General features: G+C 50.1%; 2 protein-coding genes across 12 annotated transcripts; one reads left to right on the forward strand and one right to left on the reverse strand.

Annotated features, from left to right (window-relative positions):
• The first annotated feature begins 107 nt into the window (after window positions 1–107).
• On the forward strand, window positions 108–21,738 carry trio (trio Rho guanine nucleotide exchange factor). Of its 11 annotated transcripts, none has more exons than XM_026817263.1 (34): window positions 111–354; window positions 1,207–1,506; window positions 1,663–1,776; window positions 1,910–2,234; window positions 2,339–3,018; window positions 3,312–3,407; window positions 4,605–4,783; window positions 4,967–5,114; window positions 5,240–5,431; window positions 5,506–5,709; window positions 5,824–6,108; window positions 6,197–6,523; window positions 6,691–7,102; window positions 7,227–7,465; window positions 7,642–7,943; window positions 8,029–8,275; window positions 8,383–8,574; window positions 8,656–8,919; window positions 9,124–9,480; window positions 12,342–12,831; window positions 13,416–13,515; window positions 13,613–14,177; window positions 14,307–14,393; window positions 14,459–14,946; window positions 15,108–15,267; window positions 15,381–15,608; window positions 15,731–15,922; window positions 16,043–16,275; window positions 18,157–18,526; window positions 19,264–19,810; window positions 19,918–20,314; window positions 20,461–20,802; window positions 20,868–21,060; window positions 21,173–21,738. In XM_026817263.1, the coding sequence occupies exons 2-34, from the start codon at window positions 1,246–1,248 to the stop codon at window positions 21,302–21,304; spliced, it is 9,348 nt and encodes a 3,115-aa protein (XP_026673064.1). In that variant the 5' UTR covers window positions 111–354; window positions 1,207–1,245; the 3' UTR covers window positions 21,305–21,738. The 11 variants fall into 11 exon arrangements, with proteins under 11 accessions (XP_026673067.1, XP_017887614.1, XP_017887615.1 ...); XM_026817261.1 differs by lacking the exon at window positions 3,312–3,407 and adding an exon at window positions 3,838–3,933; XM_018032122.2 differs by lacking the exon at window positions 3,312–3,407 and adding an exon at window positions 3,838–3,933 and having other exon boundaries at window positions 19,264–19,807.
• Window positions 21,584–24,792, reverse strand: LOC108629453 (uncharacterized). Its single transcript, XM_018032128.2, has 2 exons — window positions 24,107–24,792; window positions 21,584–23,940 (listed from the first exon to the last, which is right to left on the reverse strand). Exons 1-2 carry the CDS (start codon window positions 24,404–24,406, stop codon window positions 22,000–22,002), a joined length of 2,241 nt encoding a protein of 746 aa, XP_017887617.1. The 5' UTR covers window positions 24,407–24,792; the 3' UTR covers window positions 21,584–21,999.
• Window positions 24,793–24,809: the final 17 nt, after the last annotated feature.

The raw sequence follows: 24,809 nt of genomic DNA on the forward strand, positions 1-24,809 counted from the left end.
TAGCAGGATAAAAAGAGAAAGTTGTCCAATGGGTCTCTCTCTCTTTGTCTAGACGCGATGGCGCAGTCACTTACTGCTCAGGGCGCTATTCGGGTTCGGTTCTAAGCATGTTCGGAGGTCGTCGGGTCTGTTCGGACAGTTCGGGTTTGGATCAGTTCAAATATGGCGGACTACTATCGGCAGACAGTGATTTCGGACTGTTTCGGAGTCTGATGGTTCGCGAGGGATATGGGATATTTGACACCGGTGAGAGAACAATATGAATCGGAACGAGTCTTCTCCGAGGAACACGTGCACGGTGGAAATAAGAAAACTGGAGCGTGCGAGAACCGATCGAATTGATCTTACGAACGGGTAAGCTAACGAGCAAGTACATTACATATTTGCGTGTGCATACCTACCTGTACTTACGCATCGAATCCTCGCGTTTCGATTCGACTCGGTAAGGACTCGTGTACTGTGTACCTATGATACGTACACTCTGTTGTATAGTCGTTCCGGGATGGTCTGCGGTGGATAGAGATCTTGGTTGGACGATATCTCTTACCTATCTGAGTTAGTAGATGTGTTGTACACGCTCGTTTTTGGAACGAATATGATTTCAAATGAGAACTGACCGTTGCGTTCGAGACGGTGCGAGTATAACTAACAAACGCTTACTCGCGCATTGTTTCTTTATCGTTCATCGTTTGAACATTATTTTTTGTCCTGATGCGGCTCAACTAGCTTGGCCTGATTGTTGGTAACGACGATTTTGATGCATATATTCGTTTACGGACGACGAAACAAGATTAATTATCAGAAGTCTAACAAACATACGTGCGTCCGTAGTTTCCAACCTTTTCGTTTCATATTTCGTTTTTTTTTTTCACAATATTATTGTGAAACGGACGAATCTCTATCTAGCGTGCAGGTACGTGTTTATGAGAACGACGATAGACATTGGCATCACGCTTTCTCTTTCAGGCGCATTTTTCGTTTGCATCGTCTCGTTTTTTCACGGTCCGTGCACGGTGGTATACTGCGATATTTGAAATTGATCGTCATTGTCACGTAGCATGTCCTCGTTGATAGGTAGAATGGAATAGGATAGAATAGGTAGAGTAAGTAGAGTTGTCTGGTTATCCAGTTCGTTCATTTTCGTCCGGGTCCGCAAAAAAATAACAGTTCTAAGCAACTGAATCCGTGCGTTTGTAACTCTTCTAGCTAGTTCAAGCTGACCATCGCCGAATAAAAGTGGGAGAAATGGATGGGACGAGAGCAGCGGAGGTTCTACCTTTGCTCCAAGAACGTCTAGCCATTTTACCGGGTGGCCGAGATCGCAGAGGTGGACCCGTACTGGTGTTTCCAACTACGCCGAGGCGCGAAAGGGCCAAACCTGAGGATTATCGTCGCCTCTTGCAATACCTGTTGACTGTGCCAAGCGACGAAGTCAGGGGCTTACGTTTCACGGTTATTGTGGATATGCGAGGCGCTACTTGGGATTCTGTCAAACCGATTCTAAAGGTCTCAGATGTTACGATAAATAGAGAGAACGAGAGAGTGAGTGAGTGAGTGAGTGAGTGAGTGAGTGAGTGAGTCGTCCGTCTCCGGAAACGGTTGTCATTCGTCGGCACTGAACAATTACGACTTGTCGTTGATAAGTATGCCGGATACTTTCAGGTGTTGCACGAGCATTTCCATAGATCGATTCATGTTGCTTTTATCATCAAACCCGAAAACTTTTGGCAGAAACAACGGACATCTTTGGCCAAGCAAAAGAAATACAATTTCGAAGTAAGTGAAAACTGTGGGTGAGACTGCCGAGTCGGGGAGGGCAGGGGTATGGGGCAATGTCGAACAAGATGAGTAGATAAGAATCAGGACAACAGCATGTTTCTCATTGGTTCATTTATCATTTTTCTCGTAGATAAGCACCATAAGTTTGGAAGCTTTGGCGAAAGCGATCGATCCGTCGCAATTGACTGCTGATCTGGACGGTTCGCTGCAGTACGATCACGCTCAATGGATAGATACGAGGCTGGCCCTGGAAGATTTTACATGGCAGGCGGCCGATCTTCTCGATAGATTGGACGATTTGCAAGAGGACCTGAGTCGGAACGATTTCGCCGACGACGTAGCTGGAGCGAAGCACGGAATCGATCTGCACAACGAGATGAAGAAGAAGATAATGAAGGTTCCGGTGGACGAGATCGAGGTCGTTGGACAACGTTTGTTGCAGCGTTTCGATAGCGGTGAGGTGATTTTAGCTCGGGTGATGGTCAAGCTGATCCGGTAAGATGGCACCGAACGTTCGACGACTAATCGGTTACGTTTCGGATGGTATTCGTCGCGTTAGGTATCGCCTCGAGCAGCAGCGAGAGCAGCGGTGGCGGTGTCGTCGGCGTGGAGAGCGGAGGAGCCGCGGGAGGCACCGGAGAACCGGACGGTCGAGCACTCGCGGCATTGGTGATTCAACACCTAGATTCCGTACATGCCGCGCAACAACACCTTCTGCAGTTGTGGCATATAAAAAAAATGAAATTGGACCAATGCTTTCAACTTCGACTGTTCGAGCAGGATTGCGAGAAAATGTTCGATTGGATCTGTCACAACAGAGAAGCGTTCCTGGCAAATTACGTCGAGATCGGACGTTCTTATCAGTTGGCGAAGAACTTGCAGGAGGATCACAAGCATTTCACGATGAGTTCTATGAACGTGTACGTGAACATAAATAAGATTTTGACCATGGCCAGCCGTTTGCTCGAGACTCAACATTACGCTGCTGGGCACGTGAGAGCGGTGGCCGGTCGCCTAGATCGTGCTTGGAAGGAATTCGCTGCGGGCCTCGACGAGCGGACCGCAGTTCTCAGTTTGAGCGTCGTGTTTCATCACAAGGCGGAACAATACGTCGACAGCGTCGCGGGATGGAGCCAAGCTTGCGACGCTGGAACATTGTCCAACGAAATACCGATCTTGGAATCTCATATACGGCAACATCAGACCCTTTACGAAGCGATGTGTCAAGCGTATACGGAGGTAATCGCCCCACGTCTCCACCGTATCCTTACGTCTGGTCGCGTACGTCGCGTCACGCGTTTCCAATCTTTTTCTTTTCTTTTTCTGTCTCTTACGACGGCGATGGCGACGATTTCGGTCTATCGTTTCGTCGCGGTTAGGCCGGTACCGCGCAATCGGGAATTCACGCAGTTTCATCGTTCATTTTCGAATACTCGATCCACACACACGCACGCCTCGTTCGTGCTCTCGTTCGCGTTTTCGTTCTCGACGCAGTCTCGATGCCATAAAAGATGATGTGTGATGTTCGACAGGTTTATGACGCGTATCAGGCACTCTTAAGCGGACTAGGCTCGATGTTGCAAGTGTGTCACAGCTTCAGTTCGACGCACGGTTCAAGCTCCGATTACGTATGAAACGATCACGTTAATCTTGTAATGTGTTTTCGTAGTTTCTGTTCGACTTGCCGACGCTCTTGCTTGGGGTACGCGGGTTTTACAACTTGTGAGATAAAGCCGCGACACGCAAGCATTTGATCAACATAACGGGGTTAGTAGTGGTAAAATTAACTCCACGAGTAGAGAGAAGACGACGGAGAGAGTGGTTGCATCGTGCGAAACTGGATTTCGAGAATCGATCTTCTTGTGTTAGTAAAATTGCGTACTTTTTGTTCCGCGTTGTACTACTACCATCGTATCGTCGACTCGAACCCGAACCCGTCCCCCCCAATAGTTACACTCGTCGACACGGTCGTCGAGTCGTTCTCGATCGACATGGACTGCTGCCCATTAACGCGGTGGAGTTCGACACAAGGTTTTGGGTAATCCTACTGTTGTTTAGGTGCATAGTACCAGTAAGAAGCTTCTTTATCAACTGGATCATCTCGTGCAAGTCTGTAACCAGCCGCAAGGGATAGATCATACGGCCAGAAAACATGTACGTCCACTGGTGGTACTCTGGTGTGCACTCCGGCTTGTTCTCCTCTGCATGACCGCGGACTAACACACTTTTAACGTTTTGCTTGGTGCACCGCGTATCCATCGTACCCGTAGGCATAGTCGTACAGATGGACGTCCGACACCCGTGCACGCTATCTCCGTACCTATCTCATACATCCACGAGAACGTATAATTAAACGCGTAACATGTAATACGTTTGACATTTTTGTCGACGATCGTCGGCATACGGACTGGCTAACGACCAAGACTCGATCGACGAACCGTGTGCTCCACGCGTGCTCGTTCGTCTAATGGCGTGTCTTGTACGTTATCATCGTACACGCGGCGGCGGCGGCGGCGGCGGCGGCGGCAACGTAACTGTCACGATGACGATCCCGAAATCGTGTTTCTATTCTCGTAGCAACTAACAACACCGTTCGGCGGCACCGTTTGCCGCTAGTTAAGGAGAAAGAGAAAGCACCGAGCGAGCATGCATCGAGTAAAGCTAAAGGGATAACGATCGTAAGGCGGGGGCGGCAACCTTATCGTTAACCAGTTTGTTGTCGACTGTCGCGGAGCATGGTAAACTATCGCACGTAGACGCTTCCTCTAGACTATCGTCGTCGATGCCAATCGTCATTGGGATAAGGTTCAAATCGATCTGTTCAGAGTCAGGACGGACACGTTATCGATGGACACAGCGGTATGAGCGGGAATCCAGCCGCGGATTACAGCGAGGGTGCGTCTCACGTATTGGCGGTGATTCATCAGATCCTGGGTCATCACAGAGCGTTGGAAGCTCGCTGGCACGCTCGAAAAGTCAAGTTGCATCAACGTCTCGCGCTAAGGTATGGCTTTTTCTTTCTCTCCGATCGACACGTTCCTCCTTTGTCTTTTCCCTTTACGTTTACAATATCCCCGCTCCCTCATCCCTCATCCCTCATCCCTCGTCTCTGTCAAGGACGACCTGACCGCGTGACCTACCGTTTTATCGCCGTTAATTCCCGTGTTCGTTCTGCGAACGTTCTCAGATTATTTCAGGAGGACGTGAAGCAAGTTCTAGACTGGTTGACCAATCACGGTGAAGTTTTCATAAGAAAGAATACTGGTGTAGGTCGCAATCTCCAAAAGGCTAGGGTGTATCAGAAGAGTCACGAACATTTCGAAAACGTCGCACAGGTAAATGCACGGACGGGCGAGAGAGAGAGAGAGAGAGAGAGAGAGAGAGAGAGAGAGAGAGAGAGAGAGAGAGAGAATACATAGATCGAGGCGAATACGAGTTATATCGATGGGAATTGTTACAGAATACATATACAAACGCTACAAAGTTGCTCACCGCTGCACAAGAGTTGGCCCACACGGGTGAATGCGCCGCCGACGAGATATACGCTGTCGCGCAAGAATTGGAGGCTCACGTGAGCAGTTTCGCGGCAAGGGTCGAACAACGTCGTCGAAGACTAGATCTGGCGGTCGTGTTTTACACCCACGAGAAAGAGGTCTTGCCTACATTGCCTACTAATGAAATGTTTGCCAGCGACGAACGAATGAACGATTCGCGTTTTTTGTATAGTTGAGCGGCTGGGTGGACGAGTTGCGGCAAGAATTGCAACAAGACGAGGTGGCGGAGAACCTGGAGACAGCGGAAAGGCTGCTGGAACAGTGCGGGCAACATCGAGCCTCGTGCATGGAAGCTTGCGCGTCGACCATCGTTCAAGGCGAGGCGTTGCTTCGAGAACTACGCGAGTCCACCGATGCTCCCGACACCACTGGTTCCGTGAGTCATCGCGCTTGGACGCGATCTTTGTTTAGCGAAGCGTAGACAAGCAGACAGACAGACAGACTGGCAGAGACCGATTACCGATTACGTTTCCATACGTTCCCGCGATAGGTATCCGCGGTGGAAGCTGCTCTGGATCGGTTAGCGGGTTTGAGACAGGAATTGGAAGAATTGTGGGCTACCAAGAAATTGAGACTCGAACTCTGTTTACGCCTGCGCGTGTTCGAGAGAGACGCTCTGGAAGCGAGTGGTCAGTTGGAAATGTGGGCGCAAGATCTGCAAGGTCCGCCTAGAGAGGGTTCTCCCGAACAACTGTTGCGCGTACACAACGACGGCGTTGCTCACATGCAAAACACCGCGTTTCAGGTTTTGCAACAGGGCCAAGAGCTCGCTCAGGTAAAAAACGGGTACGACGACGATAACGACGACGACGATGGTGACGGTAACGGAGTAATCACACAGAGTATACTTTACGTTTGATCAGGTACTGGAACAGGCGGGAGTTTGCATAATGGCGGACGGACAGCACAGTGCTGCGTCTAGGGTACAAGTGCTTCTCGAATTCCTAAACGAAAGAGAAATGGATGCCGAAGACTTGGCGGAGATCAGGAGGATTCGTTTGGAACAAGCTTCCCAGTTGGTTCAACTGCAAACCGATGCCACGCACGTTGCCAATTGGATTCGTAACGGGGAAGCGATGCTGTTGGCTTCGTTGCGAGTTCCGGAGAACCTTCAGGATGCCGAGCAGCTGCGTTTAGAGCATGAACAGTTCCAAGTCGCCATAGAAAAGACGCATACGTCGGCTGTTCAGGTGAGAAAAGATCGCGGAAGCTGGTCTCTTTCCGTAACCGGTTATTGTTCTCCGTTCGTCGAGCGATCACGCCGGTCACACTGGCCGGTCTCTTAGTCAGTCGCGCGCGCGCGCAGACAATGGCTGGTGAACGGACAATGTACGATGATCGCACGTCATGACTGCAGGTAAAGCATCGAGCCGACGCTCTCGTCGGTGCGAACCACTACGATCCGAAGAGCATAAGAGAAGTGGCCGAGGACGTGACCAAGCGGTGGCAACAGCTCGTAACGTGCGCGGAGGAGAGGCATAAATTAGTGACGGCTAGTATAAATTTCTACAAGACAGCGGAACAGGTGCGTTCCGTATTGGACAGCCTTGAACGCGAGTACAAGAGGGACGAGGACTGGTGCGCCGCCGGAGAAAAAGCTGGACAAGTACCGACGCTGGTTGGGAAACATCAAGAACAGAAGGAGGCGTTCTTGAAAGCGTGCACGCTGGTCAGACGAACTGCGGAAACGTTCCTCAAATACACGAACCGCAGTCTTCAGTTTTACAGTTATCAAGCGAACAGCGCCGGTTCGGAGGGCAAAGTGAAAAGTTAGTTTGCGATCGATCACGAACATGTGTTCGTTCAAAGATGCGCGTTACGCGCGTAAAAGATTCGTTTCAATCGACCTGGATCTAGCGTACAAGTAAGCGTGTATCTATCTGTTGGTTCTAGGTATACTGGAAGAATTGCTCAGCAAAGAGAATCGCGTGCTAGAGTATTGGACACAGCGTAAAAAGCGATTGGATCAATGTCATCAATACGTTTTGTTCGAACGAAGCGCGAAACAAGCGTTGGAATGGATCAGAGAGACCGGCGAATTGTATCTGGCCACGCATACCAACGTTGGTAAAAATCGTATCGAGAACGAACAATTGTTACGGGAACACAACGAATTCAAAGGCGCCGCCAAGGTAAATAGTGAATATTTTATGTTCATCTAATTTTCTTCTTCTTCTTCGACGACGACGACGACGACACGACACGACACGACACGACACGACACGACACGACACGACACGACACGACACGACACGACACGACACGACACAACACGACACGATTGATACGAGTGCGTGTACACGAATAGGAAACGAGGGAAAGGGTGAAATTGTTGATCCAACTGGCCGACAATTTGGTCGAGAAGGGACACGCTCACGCGACAGCTATCAAACAATCGGTTGCGGAAGTGGATCAACGGTACAAGGATTTCAGTACGCGTATGGATTGCTATAAGACCCAGATTGAAGACGACCTTGGAATTCAGTCCGACGACGGCCAGAAAGATCTTTCCATCGATCGCAATTCCGATCCTCTCCTCGAGGAGAAGATCAAAGGGAAAGATCTGAAAGAATTGAACGAGGAAAAGAGAAGATCGGCGCGTCGAAAAGAGTGAGATCTCGTTACCATCCCGTAGCTTGATACGCGCGTACTACTACTACTACTACGTAATATTTACAATGTACACGTGTCGTAGATTCATAATGGCCGAATTGCTACAAACAGAACGAACTTACGTGAAGGATTTGGAAACGTGTATTCGATGTTTCTTGGAGGAGACGCGATGCGGAAAGGGAAACGTTCCTCCCGGATTGCAGTGTCGAGAATCCGTGATATTTAGCAATATGGAAGAAATTTATCAATTTCACAGCAACATATTCCTTCGAGAGCTCGAAAAGTACGAAACGATGCCAGAGGATGTCGGACATTGCTTCGTAACATGGGTTAGCGCCTTTTTCTTCTTTCTACTCTCTGCTTTCTCCTCCCTTGTTTTTCGTAAATTTACAATTACCTCGATTCTCGGTACGGTATCTTTCTCGTCATGTCTCAGGCTCAAAAGTTTGACATGTACGTGACCTATTGTAAGAACAAACCGGAGAGCAATCAGCTGTTGGTCGCTCACGGCGGGACATGGTTCGAGGAATTGCAGAGGAAGCATCGTGTCGAACATCCGATCGCTGCCTATTTGATCAAGCCCGTGCAAAGAATAACTAAGTATCAGTTATTGCTGAAAGATTTACAGGTACGCACGCGTCTAGTCGCGGAACAAAGACGGCAGAATCCCTTTTGTCCACGTTTTAATCGTGCGCCTATCGATCGACAGGCCTGCTGCCAGGAGGGACAGGGCGAGATAAAGGACGGGCTAGAAGTAATGTTAAATGTGCCTAAAAAAGCAAACGATGCCTTACACTTGAGCATGCTGGAAGGTTGCGACGTTAGAATAGATACCCTGGGCGACGTTGTGCTCCAGGACTCGTTCACCGTATGGGACCCGAAGCAGTTGATTAGAAAAGGCAGGGATCGGCACATATTTCTGTTCGAGTTGTATCTGTTGTTCAGCAAGGAGGTGAAAGACTCCGCTGGCAAGGTAAGCGCGCGGGCGAACAAATGAAGGGGCGGTTGGGGTTACCGTGAGCGGCTGGAACGCTGACACGGTTGTACTATAACGATATACAGTTACTGTACAACGATAGTATTGTCGCGGTGCGTTGCCGACGATCAATCCCCCGCCCCCCTTTCCCCCATAGTAACGGTACTGTAACGTCGAGCGGTTCGTTTGTGGTCGCTACAGGTGAAATACATTTACAAGAGTCGTTTGATGACGTCCGAATTGGGAGTCACCGAACATATCGAGGGAGACGAGTGTAAATTCGCCGTTTGGACGGGTCGAGCACCGACCAGCGATACTCGCGTCGTCCTCCGAGCTAATTCGATGGACGCGAAGCAACTGTGGGTGAAAAGATTGCGCGAAGTCATTCAGGAAACGTATTTCAGTTTAAGTATGCCCAAGAGTCCAGCCAAGAAGAGTTCGAGTCAACGTTCCAGTAGAGACCTCGAGGAATGCGCTTCTTTGGACGACAGCGTCGAAAATTTGGATAGAAATTCCTTGGCTTCCTTCGGTTCCACCAACACGACGGACTCCGATAAGGTAAATCTCGTTGCGCTTTGTTTTTTTTACCTCGACTAACGTCGTTCGCTTTCCTCTTCGGCATATTCCTAAAACGATCTTTCGATTTTACCCCTTTCCTTCGTCGTTATCTGCTCTCTTCATTTTGATTTTGCTCCGTCGAAGATAATAAATAGCGAGCGATGGAACGGGCGAATCTGTACCGATGCTCAAGGAGGAAGGAAACAGGGAAAAAGAGCGAGCGTGAGAGAGCGAGGGGAGAGAGAGAGAGAGAGGGGCGACAGTTCCCATGTCGCTTTGGAAAGACCATCGAGCGCGTGTATACATGTACGAGTAATAACGCGTAAGAGGAAGAGTAGAGGGGACATACGTGCATAGAGATTCGCGTTCTCGTCTCGATATGTGGTCGCGCCTCGAATGTTTATCGACGACGCGATACGGCGGAAATTCGGAAAATAAATTAGCGAGAGAAATCGAATAGATGGATAAAAATGGATGATAAGAAAATTGTAAAAAAGTAGCGGTGTTTCGACAGTGGGATAGTAGCAGTCGTAGTAGTAATAGTAGTAGGTGGTAGGACGGCTGGGTGGGGTTCGAGAATAATCGAAAAGCGAGCAAGCGCATGAGGGTCAGAGAGAGGTGGTAGGGTGAGAAATAAGGTACGCGAGGGCGAGATGGAGGAGGATAGGAGGATAGACGAGGGGACCAGTAGGAGCGCGATACTCGGGTCGAATGGGTCGGTTCGATGGTGAACGATAACCGAATCGACGGACGAGTCTTTTCGAGCTCTCGAGAAACGCGAAGACGACGAAAACGAAGACGTAGACGAAGAAGAAGATCCTGTAAAGAGGGAAGCATGACACTCGTACGTTTCGCGAGACGCTCGGTCATGTCTCTTCTGTCTCGCGAACGGTCGTCGCCGCGGTGTTCCTGCACGTGAATTAAACACGAGGCAAAACTGTCATGACGTCACCAGTGGGAAAACCTGGGACGATCGCGAAGAAAACCCGCAGGAAGATATCGTTACCGTGGTTTCGCCAGAGTTCGGTGACAACGCCGCATGCGGCCCTTTCGAGGCAGCACACCATCGACACCCCGAGTTCGTTCGAGGCTCGACTTTTGCACCGACAACCCTCCCTCTCCCAGGTATTCGAGCACCCGTTCGCCCACGTACAACGTACGCGATTCATCTCTCTCTCTCTCTCTCTCTCTCTCTCTCTCTCTCTCTCTCGCGACTGTTCGTTCGCTTTCCTTAATTTCTCACCTCATTTTTCCACTCGCATCTTTTTCTAAGATCGCCCGAATATAGAGCGTAGGCGCGAAACACTATCGAAACAGACGAACGTTCGCAGAGGAGGCACGAACGCGCTCGAGCGCACGAACCTCCGAGATCTACGCCGAAATATCACGGACAAGTGAAACGGAAGTCCCTCGATGGACATGGACGACGAAGACGACGACGTCGACGACAACCTCGTCCAGTACGCGCGATCCGAGTACGCGGAAATTGCCCAATTTTCATCGAACGTCGGGGTCGCGCGTGTCAAGATTCGGGACTTTTTAATTAGCGCGAAACGTAAATACGTAAACGAGCATACGTGCACGTATGTATGTACATAGAAGGAAATGGGAGCACGTTTCGCATCCGCATCTATGCCCGCAACTGTGACTGTAGCCACATCCGCAGTGGTTTCTGCATCCGCGACCCGTGTTCCTGGTATCGCGGCGATCTCTCGTGAGACGAGGATCAACGAGGAACTCGACGCGTACTTTTACTTAAGTGCATACGTACGCTCGCGGAAAGGAATCTGCGCAAAGGGAGGAATTGCGTGATTCGCATCGGGCCAAGTTGAGATTGGCGCGATGCCGAGGTTACGCGGTGCGTTTGCCGAAGTTAGAACGCGCGTGTAAACGCGATCAGACCGACAGACACGCACAGGAGATCGTTCTCCTCGCCTGGCAAATGGGAGAACGTACGACGACGACGACGACGACGACGGAGTCTCTCGGTCGTCGAACGACAGACAGACGACGCGTCGATGAATCGCGTTACGGAACGGAATAAGTACGTCGGGATGTAAGAATTGGACGCGTCTCGCCGAAAAAACCAACTTTTATTCTCGTCGATTCTCGACGTATCTGGAGCATCGGGAGGATTAAAAGGGAATCGAGAATCGAATTTGGCACGTGGAGGAGCGCTATTTTTGTCGATGGAATGCGACGCGAAAGCGGACGACTTCGGCCTGGCTCTCGATCACGATTCTGATTTTACGGATTCTAGCAGAGTCGTGTATTCTTATCGTCGGTGTACATCGTACAAGTGCGTTAACATTGTCGATGCTTCGAAATCAAGAAAGCCACCCGTGAATCGGGGCGAATCATCGCTGGGTGCGGCACGAAAGATAAATATTCGATCGCGATAAGGTATAAAAATCGCGGATCATATCGTCGTATCTCGTTGCGTCTATTTATCGTAGTATTTTCGAAAAAGAGCTGGTAAGAGCCTGTGCTCTCTACGCGTCTTTATCGAAGACACACGCGCGCGGGCTATTTCGATCGAATCAAAATCGTTGAAGCTAAAATAATTCGTTGAACGGTCCATTGAACCGCAAAGTCAAAGACGACCGGTGCGCGGTGTTCCATCAATTTGCTGTACTCCGCTCCTCCTCCTACTCCTTCTTCTCCCCCTCCTCCTCCGCGTTCGTTTTCCTTCTTATCTTCTTCCCTCGATCGATCGCAACTAAACATGTTTCTCGCGTTGTCCTCATTTATCACGCGTTTCCTCGATTATTTTCTATCCTTGGTGTCAGCTTCGCCGGCGGTCGGTAATCGTCCGATCGATTAAGATAGAGCGAATTCGAATTTCGACCTGATGATTTTAGACTGGAGTAGCCGAAGTGACTTGGGTTATTGCGGATCACTCGGCGGCACCCGGCTCGAAAGAATTGACCGTGACGAAGGGTCAGCAAGTCGAGGTATTGGAGAATGGTATTACCATCAGCGGCGCGTCTGAGTGGACCCATGTGCGTTTGCTTCTTGCTCCGGGACAAGCCGATCCCCCGCCGGAAGGCTTGGTTCCGACAAGCGCGCTCAAGCAACCGCCCCCGGTTTCCAGTAAAACTTCGCCATCCAGAAAAATTCCGGCCCATCACTATCACCAACAGCAACAGCAGCAGCAGCAGCAGCAACAGCAGCAGCAACAACAGCATTGTCAGTCATCGAGCAGCCAAATTCAGTCTGTCTCGTACGGAGTATCGAGTGGAGGAGTCGCGACGATTTCCTGCACGGCAGCAGCGGTAGGATCTGTGACAGGCGTACCGCCGCCGCCCATTGGATCCTCTGTTCAGAATACAACATTCGTCGACGATGCAGGTAAAAACACGTTTACTAAACCATAAGTAATTCCGTAATGTGCGATAGAAAAAGTTGTTGGAAATGTCCTGAAATCGAAATGTTAGAAAGAAAACGGGTTAACGAAATGAGCACGGCTTAAATTAGAAACAAAGTCGTTGTTGAATCGGTTCGGCGATTTACCTATGTATGCACATATCGGTTGTTCGATGGACGCCGTCGGTCGCGTTGGATCGATGCGCGTACGTAGATATCGATGTGACCGTATCGTCGTTGACCATGGTCGAGTATTCGCACGGAGAGAGATCGAAAGTATCGGCGGTGATATGGTCGTGGTAGGTTCGCGAGCAATGGGCAATCGGATTCGCGTTAATGACGATTCGTTCGTGTCAAGAATCGCGTTCGAAAGAGAGAGGCAGAGGGACTAACGACGAATACGCGTGCCTCGCGTAACAACGAATCGTATGCGTCGTATCCGAATCGTTGATCGAAGTTCAACAGCGTCTTTACGGCCTAGTACGTAAGGATACGATTCGATTCGTAATGTACAGAGGGTATTCGTCTCGATCCAACAATTTATCCTGCTGCCGTATCGTCATTTACAGAACACGTTGCCGCCGGAAACGATGGTAGCAGTAGCAGTAGCAGCAGTCTCTGTGCCGCTAACACGAATTCACCGGGCAACAAAAGACGCGGGTTCAGTGGGTAAGCGGTCGCGCGTATAACGGAACCAGCTACGTAACGACGAACGTATCGATGATGCGCGTGCACGTTAACGAGGTGAGCTTGTTTCATTCCGCAGGAGGAAGTGGCTTCCACAACCATTGCGCAAGCTCAGTCAAGGTAAAGTAGAGAAATCGGCACCATCGAGCGTAACGGCACAAGGACCGACGTCGGCCGAACGAGCTGCGACTGCTGCCGCCGCCGCCGCTTCTAAGAAAAACGTCTCCGAGAAACGATTTAAACTGCCGAGCGGCAGCGGCGAGCAAACGCGACCATCGAGAACTGCTTCGGTACCCGTTTCCTCATTGACTGCTGCAACCGCGTCTATGCGCGTGTCGGAGGCGGACGGCGACGTCGAACTGCTACGACCGGGAGCCGAGGCGGAACCGGAACCGGAAGCGGAAGGAGAGGAAGCGGAGATCGAGCAATCGGAACCTTGGAACGACTTGGAAGAGGGTGTGCGAGAACTGGACGACGACGTCGAAACTCTGACTTATTCGGAACAGAACGGAGCGGACGATGCCGAAGACGATTTGGAACTTCCACCGCCTATGAAACCCATCACCGAACCGATACTCGTGGCCACTGCTAACGGTGGAGCTTCGGGATCCGCGATCGCAACCGAAACCTGTGGCAAGTCTCGAGTGAGTAACTGCTGTTTGTATTTCGTTTCTTTCCCTGCCCCCGCCTGCCTCGCTTCCTTCCTTCCTTCCTTCCTTCTCGAAATTCGAACGGAATGGAAGAGACGTAAATTGATTTAATCGATTGCCTAGGCGCCTGGAAGATCGGCCAAGATTATTGACGGTGGTGCAACGACTGCAGATTTAGCCGAGATCGAACAGATCGTGAAAGAAAGGATGGTAAGTATTTTTTCTATCGTACGCCGTGTAGCGTGTTTACGCGTACCAACGATATTTTTGCGTAGGAACAACATACGGAAAATCAAGAGAGACAAAGCTTGATGCGTACGCCCAGCGGTAAAAGCTCGAACGTCGATAACGATGAGAGTTGCTCGTCGACGCCGACGACTACCATCGGCACCTCTGGTACAGTGCCCGGAACGGCGGGAACTGGCGTCGGGGCCGGCGTCAGTGCTGTTACGGATGCTGGTGCTTGCGGTTGCGCTGGCGGTGAAACGGGAACGACGACGACGACGACGAATAGTCCTCAGGCTCGTGGAAGTCAGGAGGAATGCGATCCGGAAAACGCGGCTCTCGCGAAACGGCAGTTCGTTATCCGAGAATTGGTCGAAACTGAAAAAGATTACGTCAATGATCTGAAACAAATAGTCGAAGGATACATGTCGTTCATGCGAGATCCCGACTGCGACGTTCCGTTACCGGATGATCTGCGCGGCGGTAAGGACAAAATGGTTTTCGGCAACATAGAAGCGATCTACGAATGGCACAGAGAGTAAGTTCCGTTTCTCATACTGTCGTCATACTTTTTGTCTCTTTTCTCTTCGTTTCTCTCTCTCTCTCTCTCCCTTGTCCGATCGTAACTTGTTTCGAACCATCGCCGCCGCTGCTGTCGCCGACCCGCTCAAACTTGGCGTTCTCTCGTTTTCCTCACAGTTTCTTCTTGAAAGCTTTGGAACGTTGCCTGGAGCGGCCGGAAGAACTCGGTCCGTTGTTCAAGCGATACGAAAGGAAATTGCACATGTACGTCGTCTATTGTCAAAATAAACCAGTGTCCGAGTATATAGTTTCGGAGTATCTGGACAGCTACTTCGAGGTAGGTTAAAAAAAAACATATCTTTCCATCAACGATCCGTTTACGTATGTTTCGAACGCGTTTTCATTATCGTCGCCGTCGCCGTCGTCGTCGTCGTTTTCTTCTGGTTGCAGGAGCTGAGGCAAAAACTCGGGCATCGATTACAACTGTGCGACCTGTTGATAAAACCGGTTCAAAGGATCACGAAATATCAACTTCTCCTTCGCGAGGCGTTAAGACTCACGGAACGAACGCGAAGAATTTCGGAGATCGATGGGCTGAGAGCCGCGGTTCACGTGATGCGTGTCATTCCAAAAGCGGCCAACGACATGATGGACGTCGCGAGACTGCAAGGTTTCGACGTGAGTAAGAGAGTGACGTCGCGTTGCGTTTCTTCCTCGACGTTCGTCGACAGGCTCCTCTTCCATTCATAATTTCGTCGTTGCTTATTTACGCTGTCTGTGTTCTGATCACTGTCACACAGGGCAAGATCACCGCGCAAGGAAAGTTATTGTTGCACGGACCACTGACAGTGTCCGAGTTGTCGTCGAACTTACAAAGCAAAGGAAAAGAATGGCAAGTCTTCCTTTTCGAACAAAATATTATCTTTAGCGAGGCAGTCGGAAAGAAGACGCAGTTTACGAGTCCCGCTTATATCTACAAAGCCCATATACAGGTAAAGAACGACCATCACGATCATCATCGAGCGACGCGAACAGAAGCGATCGAGTATCGCCTCGAGATAGGTGACGCGAGCATCACCTAAGTAAAACCGATGAAATTTTCGTTGACGCAGGTGAATAAATTGAGTCTGGTGGAATGTTACGACGACCCGGAAAGATTTGTGATCCGATCGACGGACCCCCGTAAACCGGGACTCGGATTCTCTTGTAGTACGATAGAAGAAACTGGGCCGCGGAAGCAGGAATGGGTAGACACGATCACTGCCATCCTGCAGACCCAACGCGACTTCCTCAAGGCGATTCAGTCGCCGATCGCCTACCAGAAGGAACTTACCAAAGATCCATTGTAAGCGACACTCTATCTAAAATAACACACACAGACACAGACACACACACACACAGACACACACGCGCGCCAAATTATATTCGCTCTCTTTCGACGCTCGAACCGTAAAGACTCGTTCCGAGGTATTTTTATATAATATATATAGGTACGGGAAAACTCCGTACGCTAGGGAGAATCGTAGTCGTCTTGTGCGAACCGGAATCCGTTTTCATCCGTGTTTCCCTTTCTTTCGACTTCTACTACTCCTCCTCGCAATTTTCGTAGCCTCTCTTAGCCACGGTCACGATTCACGCTCGAATCGTTTACATGCACACAAATACACACACGCGCGCGCGCGTGTACACGAGCGTCGCTTCCTCTCGTTTGCCTTAACATCGCAGTCGATGAATCTACCTCGCTATCGCTGCAGAGTAGCTTTCCCGCGGGACTACAGTTTACTACGTTCTATGACAATTACCTACCTCCCTTCGAGTAGCTTTTAACGTGGTAGAACCGTGTTTGCCGTGGTTCGTTCGTTCAAACTTTGCGCTATTTCTATACACGCGGATACCGTACGGTACGATACGATACGATACAGTGCGCTACTACAATGCGATGCAATACTATACGATTACGATTACTATTACAACTACTATTATGATTACGGTACGACGATACGAACGATCTATTATTTCTCGGCTATTCATTCGTACGTCTGTGCGCAATGATGGGGGTAGGTATAGCAACGTGTATCCACTCGTATCCTCGCCCCCATTATTCCCCGTTTACATTTCATTTACCCTAAACCGAAAGTAGAACGAACGATAACAAAGTGAAAAAGCGTTGATCGGTTGCATGCTTGTTCTATTGCTCGATTGCATGTATCGTTTTTTCGTGCATACGTGCGTTCGAGCGAACGAGCGAGAGAGAAAGAGAGAGAGAGAGAGAACCGAGACAGATAAGATGCGATTGCGTGCGTTTACGGAAGAGTGTGGTGGTGGTGGGGGTGAGGCAAACTTTCTTTTACGGAATCTATAAGTAAAGCGTGAAATGATGCCTGGTGGTCCGAAAATGATCGTATTACACCGTCATACGTACAACGAACCGCCGCCGATCCGCGTACAAGCCCTCTTATATCTATCTGAAATCCCCTTCCCCCCTCCCCCTTGGAGGAATCGAGTGGTACGCCTCGCGCGATAACGAACGACGAAGAGGAAAAAACACCGTGAGAGAAAGAGATAGAGTGAGATAGAGATAGCACGTTGAACGGTTTGGCTCATCCTCACCGGAAACGTATATTACCCATTAACGACGTAACGTTACGGATGTATAATAATGATATAACAACAATAACGACGACGGTAATTTTAATAATGTTTATAAACACACGGCGAAGATTAGTATATAATGTATACTGTACATAAATGTGCGTTCGCGCGTAAACAGAGAACGCAAAGTAAAACCAAAAACTAATGATTCAAGAAACGTAAGCATTTTATTTAGAATAAAATTGTACATTGATCAAGATCGACGTGTGATGCGTGTCCTTTCCCACGCCTATTTACATGTACTTTTAACACTCCCCGCTATCGATCGTTCCAAACTAACAGCTTCTTTTTTCTTATCGTTTAACGAGAATGACAAGGTACTGCATCGTTGGTACGAGTTTCTTCGGTCGCGTCGAACGTGTACCGTGACCGTGACCACCGTGTGTACGCGCGTGAGCACGCGTACGCAAAGTAGATACGCGTTACGCGAATCGTACTCGTTGTAGTCCTCGTTCCCAGCCTCGCAACGACGACGACGACGACGACGACTCGATACGCGAAAGAGAAGCGATGAACCGCGTACGATAGATGCAGTACCGTGTATCAATTTCATTTATGATTTGCTGGCGTACAGTCGTGGCGTGAGTCCGGAATCTCCGTGTCGAGGCAGCGTACATTCGTCGCCGCTCGCGGCGAGCACCAAATGTAAAGTGCACGAAGAAGAAAGAAACGAAACTGGTGGTGGCTGCGGCTCTGGTTCGAGAATGCATTCGATGAACACCGCGCCTCCATCTCCGTCTTCGTCCTCGACCTCGTCTCTACCATCGTCATCGTTCCCGTCGCCGTCGTCCTCGTCGTCCCAACGACCTCGCGTCGCCGGAAACTTGGGGGATCAGGATCAATCCTCGCGAACGCCGAGCCCCAGCAAGAGCAGACTCAATTTTCTCGAGGGATTCAGAAGCACGCTTCGACCTCGATCGCCTGTTCGCAACAATTCTATTCCGGTGAGCTGAACAATTTCGCTGTATTTAAATAATTATACTTTGTAGAACGCGTGAACTCGTCATCGATCGATTCTGGAATTGTCAGTTGGCCTCTTGCAGCGTAAAAGGAGGACTCTTTTCTTTTTTTCACTCACGATGCCTGTCTCTCTCTTTTTATCGTCTTTGCCTAATAATCGTAAGTCTATCTCCTCTTTGTTCGCCGTCGCCGAACGAATTTCTGATCAGTACCACCGGTACCATCGTACGCGACGCAATTTTCTCGCCCCACCACCCTTGCAATCCGTTCTCGTAGAAATCTATCCACCTACCCCACCCTTTCTGTCTCTATCGCCCTTTGCTAGCTTGGTCGCAGACGCAGATGTCTCGGGCATGTACATTGAAAAAAAACGGCTTGTCTCGCATCGCGACGCAATCGCTGAGAGGAGTACGAACTCTGTCGGTGAGGATAGTCGGCGCTAACGAACGTGATACACTGCGCGAGAGAGGATGCGAACTGGGTTCCATGCAGCCGGCGGCGTAGTAGATATCTATTACTGTGCAATGGGGTGTTTCACAGCAGCAGCAGCAGCCGCCGCCGTCTCGTGATGCATGATCCGAGAAAATGAGAATGAAAGGGAGGGAGAGAGTGAGAGGATGGTTAGTGGGTGGAAGTGGGTTGTAGGAGAAGGTAGAAAGAAGAGAGGGAAGAGAAGAGAGCCACGAGGGTCGGGCATCGAGTTAAATCGGAGATTCGGTAGATCGTTGCAGGTAGCAGAGTAAGATTAACAGCGGATTGGGACAAGTTGCGCGCCGGCGAAGAGATGGAGATCCTCCGAGTGGACGGTCCGGGACTGATGGTCTGTCCGATAGTCGGAAAAAGGGAAGAATTCTGGATCCCGGCGAGCCTCGTTCCGAATTCATCGTTCAGTCGCGCATGGTCTTTTCGTCCGCGGAGATGCGATTCCGAGGGAGAGAGCGTCCGTCTTCCGCGAGACGAGAAACGAGCGGAAACGAACGGTCCTCCCGTGATCTTGACTATTCCGTGTTCGATCAGGGCAACGGCCGGTGGCGTGGCTCGGCTCGCGCTGGAAGCACGCCAAGTGGAACGAGCGACCGTCTCTTGGAGAAAGGAGGGCCAACCGTCTGACATCCAGCCGACCGAACGATATCGACTCTTACGAACGACCGATACCCTTTGTCTCGAAATCGCTCCCTGCCTTCCTTCTGACTCCGGGATTTATTACTGTCGCGTGCACCACGAAACTGGTTCTTGTACAGCCAGGATTCCACTTCGCATCGTAGGTAGTTATGTACCGCCAATCCTAATTTTTTCTAACGTCTGTCGTGTACGTACGCGCCGTTAAGACGAATCCGTTTTTAACCATCGACGATTTACTTGTTCCCGTGCGCAGGTATCGAGGCGAGAATGGCGAGAAACGCGTGGAGCGACGACGCGGGCGCGCGCGAAGGATCCGTGACGAAGGAAATCAGCTCGAGAGATCGACTCATCGTCGATGACGGCGAGGACGATGACGAAGACAACGACGGCGGCGGCGACGGCGGCGGATACGTGGAGCTGGAAGAATTGGGAGTCGGTAGATTCGGCAAAGTGTGCCGAGGCAGACGAGCCTCCGGAGAGTTTGTGCGAGAAGTAGCATTGAAGCAGATATCGAGGTCGAAGCAGCCTGTATCATTGACGCATGCCGAGTATCGTCTTCTTCGAAACATCCGTCACGATAACATCGTCGAAGCGATCGCTCTCTTGGAGGGTACTCCTCGATCGGACATCGATACCATCGTCTTGGAGTTGTCAGTATCTTTTTCTTTTAGTTCGTTCCTTTCTTTCGCGGATCGCGAGGACAGTGAACGATGATCGAATCGATCGATGGCTTGGTCTTCGCCTTCGCACGTCCACCATCATTCCTTTCCATTCTTCTTTTTTCCGCTGCTTTCAGGGTGAAGGGGCCGACGTTGTTCGCGCATTTTGCCGAACAAAACGAGTACACAGAAGCGACTGTCGCGAGGTACACCGGTCAATTGATGTCCGCGTTGCAGTGGTTGCACTCGCGCGATTGCGTTCATTTGGATGTGAAACCGGAAAACGTGTTGATCGATCGCGTGACCGATCGAGCGAAACTGATCGATTTTGGCGAGGCTGTGAGGGCAATACCACCGCTCGACGAGGTAGTTCCACCCGTGGACTTGGAGTTCGCAGCTCCGGAATCGGTACTCGGCAAACCAACGGGCTCGTACACGGACATGTGGGCTGCCGGTGTTTTCCTTTACGCGTTTCTAAGGTACGTGCGAAACGATTCGCGTTTGATCGAACCATGCGTTTTACCATCGACCGATCGATTCGCAGCGGGCTTTCGCCATTTTTGGACGATTCTGTCGAAGAGACGACTACGAACATACTCAAATGCGATTTTTGCTTTCCCGATGAATATTTCGCGGACGTATCGGACGATGCAAAGAACATTCTCGGGAGGCTGCTGCGTTCGCGAGGAGAAGACAGATCGACCGCCCGAGCAACATTGACGTCGTCTTGGTTCGAGGTACCGATCGGCGACAAAACGTTTGCTCTCATCCCTGTTTTTCTTTTTATTTTTAAATTGTTCGAGCAGTATCAAAATTGTACTCTTCCTTTTTATTTTACTTTCGTTTTAGATACCAGTGGGTGCAATTATTCCTTCCTCCCGAATGGCTGCCTTCAACGACCGTCGCGCTCACCGTTCGACGCCACCGCCGCGACAGGATCGGAACAGCAGCAGCAGCGGCGGTAGCAGCTGCTATTCTTGAATCGGCATCGTTCGCGAAATGATTCCGTTCGTCGATGACGATCGATCGAAAGGGTAAAGAATACCGAATCGCGAACGATACTGCCGCGCTCGACACGCGTCACAGATAATTGCATTTATCCGCGGTGATTCTATACTCCTTACGCGCGCGCGTATTTACCTCGAGCCGAATCGTCTGGCTCGTGCGAGACTTGTCTTCGGATCTACGCCACGATCTCTCGCGTAGACGTAGCTTTTGTCATTGGAAATTGTGGTGGGTGCTACGTTTAACTTTCACAACTTGAAAATTCCTCGTTTATTTTACAAATTACACGCGTTACATCGGTCGAATGAAAATAAATGGACTGCCTCGTGTAACAGGAAATGACAGAGATTCGATGGGGCTCGGTACGAACGATGCGCTTTGACATGTTAATAAAGTGATTTTCATTTTCATTTTCGTGTCTTTTATAATTGTCGAACTACGAATCTGAGAGTACGGTACCGATGTTTGGTCGTTTTACTTCGGTGTCACGTTCGATTTCTCGTTTCCTTTTTACATGCACGGTACGCCCGTGCCGAGCGTACACATGGGACGATGGACCTAGTGTCGATACCGTATATATCGTATTAAAATCCAAGTCCTCTCCCTTTCCCTCTTCGGGGATATGGACTCAACGGGGGTTGTGCGCGATAATAAAGTCGAATTCGAAATTTTTACCTTGGAGATATTCTCAATCGTTTGCAATGATCGAGTACGTGCTGCTCGTATTCTTCCGAGGAAACGAAAGACTTGTTGTCGCAAAGAAGACACGTCGCGTCCTTCCTGTTCATCGAATGACGACGCATCCGATGTATGCCGAGTTCCATCGTGTCCTGCATCCGCTCGTTGCAATCCGGACAAGTCACTGGCGACGATTCACGACCAGCCGTCACCGCAACGGCGTACGTCGATCCGGGGCTCCCCTCGACCCGAATCTCGTCGACATCCTTCGACGGTTGTTGCTGCGACGAACACGAAGCTGCCTTGTCGTCTCTTTTCGTATCCACGAATTCGAGGTGCGGGCAAAGAGATGCGACGGAGGTCGTCGTTTCCGTCGTTCGTGGAACGTCGTTGTCGTTACCGTCGTCATCGTGGCCACCGCCGCCACCGTCGTCATCATCATCGTCGTCGTCGTCGTCGTCGTCCTCGTCGTCGTCGTCGTCGTCGTCGTCCTCTCTGCGAACTGTCGCACATTCGCTCGCATCCTGTTTCGAAGGACTGATAGACGTCGATGAAAGCGCATTTTGCAGATGCTGACATTTGCTCACGTGTTCCTTCAGTACTCGCTTGAGGGAAAATTCTGCTCGACAGTGCTCGCAGCTATATTTCCGGCGATGCCCGTGACATAGGCTACGATGATTCGAAAGCGTGACCTCGCTCTCGTAACGAGTCAAACAATTCGAACACATGTAACCGCCGATAGTTTCGGAATGATCCTGGCCCGACAAGTGCGTTTGCAACTGATGCTCGAATCGAAATGGCTGTTCGCAAAAGTCGCAAGATACTCGTCGTTCGGTCTCCGTGTCGCGATCCGCTGCGTCGTCCACCAACTTCGATTTATCCTTCTCACAGATCTCGACGACCTTGGGGATCTCGGTGGTCCCGATGGACTCGTTCGTCTGGCTCGTCACGTTCGTCTCGGTCTCGACCTTCACTTTTATTTCTATTCGGTTTGACTCTTCGTTGGCCGTTGTTACCTGATGGTTTGATGGCTGCGACGTCGCTATAGTTTCCGATTCGACGATCTTTTGCGGTTCCGGTTTCTTTTTTCTTCCGTACACCTTGGTCACCGTTTGCAGTCGAGGAGCGACCCAGTACCTCTGATCGTTCATCACCTTCAACACGTCTGACCAGTCGAGTTCCTCGTCGCTGCGGCAGGTATCGGTGAGCAAGGAGAATACTGTGTCGACCGAGCGCTGTTGCTCGACTCCACCATCGGTCATGTTTTGCGATTCGTTTCCGAGTACAATCGTTTCGTCCAGCCTGGTTTCATACATCGCTGCCGCCGCCGTCGCGTTGTCGTTCAGATGCGAATTACGAGCCGCGACTGGCACATACCCCGATCTTTGTCTAGCCCTCGCTCTCGCGGCATAACCCCTCGATCGTGGTCGTCCACGACCGCGTCTAAAGATACCGCGGGTAGCTTTCGGAGCGCGGTCTTCAAGTTGCTGCAGCTGCTGTTTTTGTTGTAGTTGTCGCAGTTCCTCCTCCTTCTCTCTTTGTTGTTCGTTTCGCATATGCTCGCCGATTGAATCGAGCGGCTTTCTGGGCGCGATACTCGATCGCGTGCTCGGAAACACGTGGCGCAACGTATTATCGGCAATGTAAATCTGTTGAAAAAACTTGAACGATTGTTCTAACTTGTCGACGCATTCGTCGCACATCTTCGTTGGTAAAGCGTCTCCATCGTCGATTTCTATCAACAACTTTAGCTTGGACAAAAGATTCATGTCCGTGCTTTTTCCCCTGCTCGTCATACTAACAAGATTTTCCTTTTTAGTCGCGCATGTTCTACACCATTGATCCACTTCGAATTCCGATGGAGGATTTTTCTCTGCGATTCGGTTCGTACTAGCTACCTCCATAGAACTTTCTTGACCGTTCAACTGAATTTTCTGAAACCAAACAGTTATTCTTTCGTACATCGTTGTTCTCAGCGTACACGATAAGTACGAATCGGCATCTCTCGCACAGCAAAGAATCACGTATGAAGCAGGGAGAAGATGTAAGTATGAATAATTTCGGTAAAACTAGCAGTCCTGGTAATCGAATGGTACCTACCCGTCGCGTTTTCAGGTTCTTCGATCTTCTCGATACGGCACTCCAATGCGGGAAAGGTACGGCATTTTCTTTTAAAGTGCCTTTGCTCAGGTAACAATCCTCCGTGAAATGATTATTGCAGACGAAAAACTTCATAGACCGTAGAGCATCCAAATCGCTTCCGATGAGATCCACGTGACCACTGTTGATCAGCCACCTCACGCAGAGACCGGTATCGCAAACGGGTAGTTCGTGAAGTATTTGCTCCTTTTCGCGAGTGTCGACACAATCGATGTATCTACATTTGGTCACCTCTTCCATTACTCGTAGTCGCCGATTCGACAACGGTCAACCGAACGTTAATCGATCACAGGGAATATCAATCAGAAGTCCGTCTCCTTACTACCAACAACTATTCGTCTTTCTTTACGAACGGGTCGTCGTTACCTGATCGTATTCCTTTTCCCCGTGCACTGCTGACAAGTACAACGCTCGTACGCTCGTAACGTAGAACGTCGAAACACTATCCGTCCAGTAAACTTATAACTTAAGCTTAGACATGACTAAGGCGCGAAGGTAAAGGTAATTAATAATATGATACATACTACCGTTGCTTGTATTCGTGCATGTATCGGACTATATGAACGACATGACGTGCATGCACTGTGTGAAATGCGCCAAGTGGTCAACTTCGGGCCATTCATTATATACATATAGCGCCATC

This window comes from Ceratina calcarata, unplaced genomic scaffold (assembly GCF_001652005.2).
Source record: "Ceratina calcarata isolate Rehan_Ccalc_2016 unplaced genomic scaffold, ASM165200v1 scaffold569.2, whole genome shotgun sequence".
Classification (NCBI taxonomy): Eukaryota; Metazoa; Arthropoda; class Insecta; order Hymenoptera; family Apidae; genus Ceratina; species Ceratina calcarata.